The sequence below is a fragment of the Oncorhynchus tshawytscha genome, linkage group LG13 (genome assembly GCF_018296145.1).
Source record: "Oncorhynchus tshawytscha isolate Ot180627B linkage group LG13, Otsh_v2.0, whole genome shotgun sequence".
Lineage (NCBI taxonomy): Eukaryota > Metazoa > Chordata > Actinopteri > Salmoniformes > Salmonidae > Oncorhynchus > Oncorhynchus tshawytscha.
Window position 1 is genome coordinate 46,889,847 of NC_056441.1, and position 9,683 is coordinate 46,899,529.

The window sequence follows — 9,683 nt, forward strand, 5'->3', positions numbered from 1 at the left end:
CAGACCTCCCCTGGGGACATCAGACCACAATGTGGTCTACCTCAGGCCAACCTACTGTCGGCTCCTGGAGAGGGAGAAACCCACAGTTAAAACTGTCCAGATCTGGAATGACAACAGTATCACTTGTCTCCAGGGGTGTTTTGACTGTACTATGTGGGAGGTATTTGGTATCCGGGGTGATTTGACTGTACTATGTGGGAGGTATCTGGTCTCCAGGGGTGATTTGACTGTACTATGTGGGAGGTATTTGGTATCCGGGGTGATTTGACTGTACTATGTGGGAGGTATCTGGTCTCCAGGGGTGATTTGACTGTACTATGTGTGAGGTATTTGGTCTCCAGGGGTGTTTGGACTGCACTATGTGAGAGGTATTTGAGAACAGCAGCTCTGATCTTGATGAACTCACAGGTGTTGTTTCAGACTCTGTGAACTTCTGTGTTGAGTCAGTTGTGCCTCCTAAAACCTGTAAAATCTTCCTTAACAATAAGCCTTGGGTATTAAAATATCTAAAATCACTACTTAATAGGAAGAAGGCAGTTTATGCTGAGGGTGATAGACGTGCTTTAAGAGATGTACAACGTGATATCAAAAGACAGATAGTGGCGGACAAGGAGGCATACAAGCAAAGGGTGGAGAGGACCCTCTCCTCAGGAAATGCAAGGGTGGCCTGGCAAGGGATTAAATCCATGGCTATAGTGCCCCCCACATAGGCAGGGGAAAAACCAGTGCTGACCTTGGGGGATATGAGGGCCAGAATATGGCTAATCAACTGAATGTTTTCTCCTCAAGATTTGAATCAGACAACTTTGTGTCAGAGATAAAAACAAATGGAAGCATCATTACAAATGTTTGAGAGAGTTGTTGTTTAACAGTCTGATGATGTTTTAAAGTTGTTCAGGGGATGTAACACATACAAAAGCCCAGGCCCAGATAAAATAAGTGGACATGTGTTAAAGCACTGTGCTGAAAAATTGGCTGGTGTTTTTACAGACATTTTCCAGTCCTCACTTGACCAGCAACACGTGCCAGTATTGTGGAAAAACTCAATTATACCCATTCCTAAAGCACCTAATCCCTCTGTGCTGAATGACTACCGCCTTGTCGCCTTGACATCCTTAGTAATGAAATGCCTTGAGAAACTTATGAAAAGTCATATTCTCAGCATCACCCAGAAGCTTCTCGACCCATTTCAGTTTGCCTATCAGCCTAGCAGAGAAGTTGATGATGCCATTCTTACACTCCTTAACATGGTCTATAGACATCTAGAGCCAAATCCCATGTCTGGGTTCTGTTTGTTGACTTTTCTTCTGCCTTCAACACAATCCAGCCTTACATTCTGGCACAGAGACTCATTCGGGACTTCTCCTTAGATGGGGGGGCTGGTTTTGTGGCTGTTGGACTCAAAAAGCTGGGATCTTTTAATGTAGACTGTACTATACCGGCTCTATTTTACAAATCTTTCATTGAGGGTATTTTCACTTTTTGTATTTTTTGTTGGTTTGGCAATGCCACTGTCAGCTAGATAAATATGAAGGATTATTACCACAGCAAGCAAAGTACTTTGAGTCAAACGGACAGGCCTGGATGAGATCTTTAAGGTCAGGGCCCTCCGTAAGGCTCATAAAATAATTTTAGACCCAAGCCACCCCCTGTAGCTGGACTTTAAACTACTCCCCTCTGGGCACAGGTATAGGGCACCCCTCAGCAGGAAAAACAGAACTAGACAACCATTGGTGCCAGGTGTGATATCCCTCATAAATAGCTTGGGCTAATGTTCCTATCGACTCCGTAAGACCAGGAGGCTAGTCCCTTTAAAGGTTATTTCTTTATTATAGTTATTATATAAAAAAAACATTTTGTTATGTAACTGTTAAGAAAGTTGTATTGTCAATTTTGTTTTGTATTTAAACGCCACTTTAAATGTGTACATGACACTGCAACAAGATTTCCCCATAGGGACAATAAAGTATATAGGGAGTTGTAGTTTCCAACAGCCAATATTCTACATACACTATACACGATTAGTGCCTGGTTCGCATTCGGCGTTCCAATTCACCCCAAAGGTGTTCAATGGAGTTGAGGTCAGGGCTCTTTGTAGGCCAGTCAAGTTCTTCTACACCAATCTCGACAGACCATTTCTGTATAGACCTCGCTTTGTGCACAGGGGCATTGTCATGCTGAAACAGGTAAGGGACTTCCCCAAACTATTGCCACAAAGTTGGAAGGAAATAATCTTCTAGAATGTCATTGTATGCAGTAATGTTAAGATTTCCCTTCACTGGAACTAAGGGGCTTAGCCAGAACCATAAAAACATTATTTCTCCTGCACCAAACTTTACAGTTGGCACTATGCATTCGGGCAGGTAGCGTTCATCCGCCAAACACAGATTCGTCTGTCGGACTGTCAGATTTTGAAGCATGATTTATCACTCCCGAATGCGTTTCTAGAGTCTATTGGCAGCGAGCTTTACCTACTCCAGCCAACGCTTGGCATTGCACATGGTGATCTTAGGCTTGTGTGCGGTTGCCCCGCCATGGAAACCCATTTCATGAAGCTCTCGTCGAACAGTTGTTGTGTTGACGTTGCTTCCAGAGGCAACTTTGGAACTCGGTAGTGAGTGTTGCAACTGAGGACAGACAATTTTTATTCACTCTGCGATCCTGTTCTGTAAGCTTGTGTGGCCTACCACTTCAAAGCTGAGCCGTTCTTGCTACTAGACGTTTCCACTTCACAATAACAGCATTTACAGTTGACCGGGGCAGCTCGAACTGACTTATTGGAAAGGTGGCATCCTATGACGGTGCCACGTTGAAGTCACTTAGCTCTTCAGTAAGGCCACTCTGCTGCCAATATTCATCTATGGAGATGTGATGGCCGTGTCCTCAATTTTATACACCTGTCACCAGAGGTGCAACTTTGGTTTCAGACGTGGGGGAGACATAATAAATAAATAAATGTACAGTACCATTCGAAAGTTTGAACACACCTACTCATTCAAGAGTTTTTCTGTATTTTTGCTATTTTTTACATTGTAGAATAATAGTGAAGACATCAAAACTATGAAATCATGTAGTAACCAAAAAAGTGTTAAACAAATCTAAATAATATTTTAGATTATTCAAAGTAGCCACCCTTTGCCTTGACCGCTTTGTACACTCTTGGCTTTTTCTCAACCAGCTTCATGAGGTTGTCACCTGGAATGCCTTTCAATTAACAGGTGTGCCTTGTTAAAGAAGTGGAGTTTATTTCCTTAATCCGTTTTGAGCCAATCAGTTGTGTTGTGTACAAGGTAGGGGTGGTATACAGAAGATAGCCCTATTTGGTAAAAGACCAAGTCCATATTATGGCAAGAACAGCTCAAATAAGCAAAGAGAAACCATCATTACTTTAAGACATGAAGGTCAGTCGATGCGGAAAATTTCAAGAACTTTGAACGTTTCTTCAAGTACAGTTGCAAAAACCATCAAGCGCTATGAAGAAACTGGCTCTCATGAGGACCGCCTCTGGAAAGGAAGACGCAGAGTTACCTCTGCTGCAGACGATAAGTTCATTAGAGTTGATTGCAGCCCAAATAAATGCTCAAGTAACAGACTCATGTCAACATCAACTGTTCAGAGGAGACTGCATGAATCAGGCCTTCATGGTTGAATTGCTGCAAAGAAACCACTTCAAAAGGACACCAATAATAAGAAGAGACTTGCTTGGGCAAAGAAACACGAGTAATGGACATTAGACCGGTGGAAATCTGTCCTTTAGTCTGATGAGTCCAAATTGGATCTTTTTTGGTTTCAACTGCCGCGTCTTTGAGAGTAGGTGAATGGATGATAGGTAGGTGAATGGAGCAGAGTAGGTGAATGGATGATCTCCACGTGTGGTTCCTACCGTGAAGCATGGAGGTGTGATTGTGTGGGGTGCTTTGCTGGTGACACTGTCAGTGATTTATTTAGAATTCAAGGTACATTTAACCAGCATGACTACCACAGCATTCTGCAGCAATGCGCCATCACATCTGGTTTGCGCTTAGTGCCACTATCATTTGTTTTTCAACAGGAGAATGACTCAACACACCTCCAGGTTGTGTAAGAGCTATTTGACCAAGAAGGCGAGTGCGAGTGCTGCATCAGAGGACCTGGCCTCCAATCCCCCAACCTCAACCCAATTGAGATGGTTTGGGATGAGTTGGACTGCAGAGTGAAGGAAAAGCAGCCAAAATAGTGCTCAGCATATATTAAATATATTTAGACTTGTTTAACACTTTTTTGGTTACTACATGATTCCATATGTGTTATGTCATTAGTTTTGATGTCTTCACTATTATTCTACAATGTAGAAAATAGTAAAAATAAGGAAAACCCTTGAATAAGTAGGTGTGTCCAGTCGGATCAACACTCCAAACATCCTTCCCGACCAATCGAAGCCATCCGTATGGTCCTAAAGCACACCGTTGCCTAGTTTTGTATCACATTCCGATGATAAAACTGGGGGGGACAAAAATGCAATTTCAGAATGTTTAAGCAGCGCCAGTGAAAGTTGCGCCCCTGCCTATCAGCAACGGGTGTGGCTGAAATAGCCAAATCCCCTCATTTGAAGGGGTGTCTACAGTTTAGCTCAGTAAAGGTAATTAACTACAATGACCATAATCCATTCAAGATCTGTAATTCATTCAATAAGGTAGAATCTGCAGCTAGATTTTTGTCAGTCAACTAATAGGGCTCCCGAGTGGTGCAGCAGTCTAAGGCACTGCATCTCAGTGCTAGAGATGTTACTACAGACCCTGGTTCGATCCCGGGCGCTATCACAACCGGCCGCGATCGGGAGTCCCATAGGGCAGCGCACAATTGGCCCAATGTCGTCTGGGTTAGGGGAGGGTTTGGCCGGGGTAGGCCATCACTGTAAAATAAGAATTTGTTCTTCACTGACTTGCCTAGTTAAATAAAAAAACAGGGTAAATAAATGCATGTAAGGCAGGCCCAAGCTCGGTCCTGGGGCCTCCCAGGGGTGCATGTTATAGTTTATGCACAAGCACAGCTGATTAAAATAATCAAAGCTTGATGATATGTTGATTATTTGAATCAGCTGTGTAGTGCTAAGGCAAAAACCAAAACATGCACCCCTGGGAGGCCCCAGGACCGAGTTTGGTCCTGCCTTACATGCATTCTTCCACTCACACTATTATTGTGCAATTACTGATTTACTTTGTAACAACATGTTAATACAATAGTGACTACACAGATTTTTCACCTAGTCATCTCGGGGATTCGAACCAATGACCCTTCGGTTACTGGTCCTTGTCCTACCCTCTTAACCTCTAGGCTACCTGCCGCCCCAAATTAAATAAATGTAATGAGAGTATTAAAGGGGAGGGATGGGGATTGAGGGTACATGTAAACTAATGTTTTCGAGAAGATAGATTGACTTAGATTCCACTAGTCTCCATTCAGAAATACCTTTTGGAGTAAATGTAGCATTTATTTATTAAAATGTAACTTAAATGTATTACAACAACACACATAGAAGGCCCTTCATTTTCATTTGAGCCTTTTCTTAAAAATTGCAAGCTGAGTAACCTAGGCCATTCACTCCAGTTCTGTGAAGTCAAATCAGTGAAATTACCACCATCATGCAGGCTGTGGAGACTTAAGTATTTCTTTGTATGAGTGTTAATGGGTGACAAAAAACAGTGGTGATTTCTCAGTTGCGCATTACAAAAGAGCTACACAGAGGCATCAGGAAAACAGTGGGGGTTTCACCTGCTACACTGGACATGTAACTTTTGGCTAACGCAAGACGATTGTTCTCGAGCTGCACCTCAATCTTTAAAATAGAACCAGAGTGTAATTCTGAACTGAGCAGCGTGAGGCTCTCATGGAGCCAGCATGCTTACGCCCAGGGAATTATTTTTTATTATTATTTCACCTTTTATTTAACCAGGTAAGCCTGTTGAGAGTTCTCATTTACAACTGCGACCTGGCCAAGATAAAGCAAAGCAGTGCAACAAAAACAAAGACACAGAGTTACACATGGAATAAACAAACATACAGTCAATAACACAATAGAAAATATGTATACAGTGTGTGCAAATTAAGTAAGGAGGTAAGGCAATAAATAGGCCAATAGTGGCGAAGTAATTACAATTTAGCAATTTACACTGGAGTGATAGATGTGCAGATGAGGATGTGCAAGTAGAAATATTGGTGTGCAAAAGAGAAGAAAAACAAATATGGGGATGAGTTACAGTTGAAGTTGGCAGTTTACATACACCTTAGCCAAATACATTTAAACTCAGTTTTTCACAATTCCTGACATTTTAATTCTAGTGAAAATTCCCTGTCTTAGGTCAGTTAGAATCACCTCTTTATTTTAAGAATGTGAATTGTCAGAATAATAGTAGAGAGAATGCTTTATTTCAGCCTTTAATTTTTTTCATCACATTCCCAGTGGGTCAGAAGTTTACATCCACTCAATTATTATTTGGTAAGGGTCAAACGTTTAGGGTAGCCTTCCACAAGCTTCCCACAATAAGTTAGGTGAATTTTGGCCCATTCCTCCTGACAGAGCTGGTGTAACTGAGTCAGGTTTGTAGGCCTCCTTGCTCGCACACGCCTTTTCAGTTCTTTCTGCCCCCATTTTCCCGTAGTCTGGCTTTTTTTTGACGGTTTTGCAGCAGTGGCTTCTTCCTTGCTGAGTGACCTTTCAGGTTATGTCGATTTTAGGACTCGTTTTACTGTGGATATAGATACTTTTGTACCTGTTTCCTCCAGCATCTTCACAAGGTCCTTTGCTGTTGTTCTGGGATTGATTTGCACTTTTCGCACCAAAGTACGTTCATCTCTAGGAGACAGAACACGTCTCCTTCCTGAGTGGTATGACGGCTGAGTGGTCCCATGGTGTTTATACTTGCGTATTGTTTGTACAGATGAATGTGGCACCTTCAGTTGTTTCAGAAGCTTCTAAAGCCATGACATCATTGTCTGGAATTTTCCAAGCTGTTTAAAGGCACAGTCAACTTAGTGTATGTAAACTTCTGACCCACTGGAATTGTGATACATTCAATTTTAAGTGAAATAATCTGTCCTAACCGACTTGCCAAAACTCTAGTTTGTTAACAAGAAATGTGTGGAGTGGTTGAAAAACAAGTTTTAATTACTCCAACCTAAATGTATGTAAACTTCCGACTTCAACTGTAGGTAGTTGGGCGATTTACAGTTGGACTATGTACAGCTGCAGTGATCGGTAAGCTGCTCTAACAGCTGACGCTTAAAGTTAGTGAGGGAGGTATAAGTCTTCAACTTCAGTGATTTTTGCAATTCGTTCCAGTCATTGGCAACTGGAAGGAAAGGCGGCGTTGACTTTGGGGATGACCTGTGAAATATACCTGCTGGAGCGCGTGCTATGTGTGGGTGTTGCTCTGGAGACCAGTGAGCTGAGATAAGGCGGAGCTTTACCTAGCAAAGACTTATAGATGACCTGGAGCCAGTGGGTTTGGCGACAAATGTGTGGTGAGGATCAGCCAACGAGAGGATACAGGTCACAGTGGTAGGTAGTATATGGGACTTTGGTGTCAAAATGGATGGCACTGTGATAGACTGTGCATCCAATTTGCTAAGTAGAGTGTTGGAGGCTGTTTTGTAAATTACATCGCCGAAGTCGAGGATCGGTAGGATAGTCAGTCAGTTTTACGAGGGTATGTTTGGCAGCATGAGTGAAGGAGGCTTTGTTTTGAAATAGGAGTCCGATTATAGATTTAACTTTGGATTGGAGATGCTTAATGTGAGTCTGGAAGGAGAGTTTACAGTCTAACCAGACACCTAGGTATTTATAGTTGTCCACATATTCTTAGTCAGAACCATCCAGAGTAGTGATGCTTTTTGGGCGGGCGGGTGCGGGCAGCAAATGGTTGAAGAGCATGCATTTAGTTTGACTAGCATTTAAGAGCAGTTGGAGGCCACTAAAGGAGTGTTGTATGGCGTTGAAGCCCGTCTGCAGGTTAGCTAACACAGTGTCCAAAGAAGGGCCAGAGGTATACAGAAGGGTGTCATCTGCGTAGAGGTGGATCAAATAATCACCCGCAGCATCATTGATGTATACAGAGAAAAGAGTCGGCCCGAGAATTGAACCCTGTGGCACCCCCATAGAGACTGCCGGGGGTTCGGACAACAAGCCCTCTGATTTGACACACTGAACTCTATCAGACAACTAGTTGGTGAACCAGGCGAGGCAGTCATTAGAGAAACCAAGGCTGTTGAGACTGCCAATAAGAATGTGGTGATTGACAGAGTCGAAAGCCTTGGCCAGGTCGATGAATACGGCTGCACAGAACTGTCTTTTGTCGATGGCGTGGCTGAGGTGCACCCATGACCAGCTCGGAAACCAGATTGCATAGCAGAGAATGTACGGTGGGATTCGAAATGGTCGGTGATCTGTTTGTTCACTTGGCTTTCGAAGACTTTAGAAAGGCAGGGCAGGAATTATTGAAATAATAGGGGAGTCTCACACTCTGTAAAAGTTAGGAGTCTCGTGGAGCAGGCCAGATTCTTGTGTCATGGCCAAATGGCATCTTCCCTCAGCTGTTAACGATCTCTATGAGTTTGATGGACTGTGTATAATGACACTGTGTGTATTGCTATTATTTATGTTGTATGTCTAATATTATTTCTTTCTTTAAGCACATCTGTGTCAGCTTTTTGCAGGTGCATGTGAATAATTTGATAATATCTTGCCAATATCTTTAAAAAATATGTCTTCAAGCTTTCGTGTCGACCTCTAGGCAGCAGAGCTTTTATGTCACTTTTTACCTTTTACCTACCTGTAAGTGCCAAAGACGAATGACATTTTGTTTTAAATGTAACTCACAGCAATACAATTGAAACCTTATCTGGTATTTTTTTTTATCTCATCAGACGTCGAGGATGTACACAGTCCCGCTGTACGAGGACCTTTGTTCCGGGGTGATGAAGTGCTTTGCAGCTGAGGTGTTCTACCAGACACAGGCCCGCCTCCACCCCAACCTCCGACGGACACTCCAGCAGATCCTGTTCCAGACCAGCGCCTTATCCACTCCCACAGGCTCTGTCCCCTCCCTACTACACCCCACCCCTTCGTCACCCAGTCCCACCCCCAGGGACCAACTGGGGCCCGCCGACCCCCCTACGACTGGTACTATCGCACTACGTGACGTCAACGTGTCCGCCTGAGTGGCCGGTAGAAGAGAAGAGAGACATACATACACTGTGAGAGAGGGGGGTGGCATGTTGAAAAAGTTGAAGAACTGTAAGACTTTAAATGACTGCAGTTTCAGCCATACATCATCTGTGCTTGACTGAGACTGACAGTGAGTGACGAAGGACCACCGGGTTCATACACATGCACACACAGTTACACACTAATGCACACTGTGTATGTACAGTGCATTCGGAAAGTACCTTGACTTTTTCCACCTTTTGTTACGTTACAGCCTTATTCCAAAATTCATTCAAAAATAAATTCTCATCTATCTACACACAATACCCCATAATGACAAAGCAAAAACAGTTTAGACATTTTTGCAAATGTAAAAACAAATATAAAAACATAAGTATTCAGACCCTTTTACTCAGTACTTCGTTGAAGCACCGTTGGCAGTGATTACATTGAGTCTTCTTGGGTATGGCGCTACAAGCTTGATGTCTGTATTTGGGGAGTT

The 9,683-nt window shown here is 43.0% G+C and overlaps 1 protein-coding gene across 2 annotated transcripts in view; it reads left to right on the forward strand.

Moving 5' to 3' along the window:
* rnpepl1 (arginyl aminopeptidase like 1) overlaps nucleotides 1-9,483 on the forward strand; it is a 31,031-nt gene extending 21,548 nt beyond the window's left edge. Inside the window, exon 12 of one of the 2 annotated variants that reach the window (XR_002955712.2) lies at nucleotides 8,902-9,039. Coding sequence is in view for 1 of the 2 variants with exons in the window: in XM_024442008.2 (XP_024297776.1) it covers nucleotides 8,902-9,195 (294 nt within the window). In the remaining variant the exon portion in view is untranslated. Of the gene's footprint in view, nucleotides 1-8,901 lie in introns of both variants that reach the window. The other variant, XM_024442008.2, reaches the window with a different exon arrangement.
* Nucleotides 9,484-9,683: the final 200 nt, after the last annotated feature.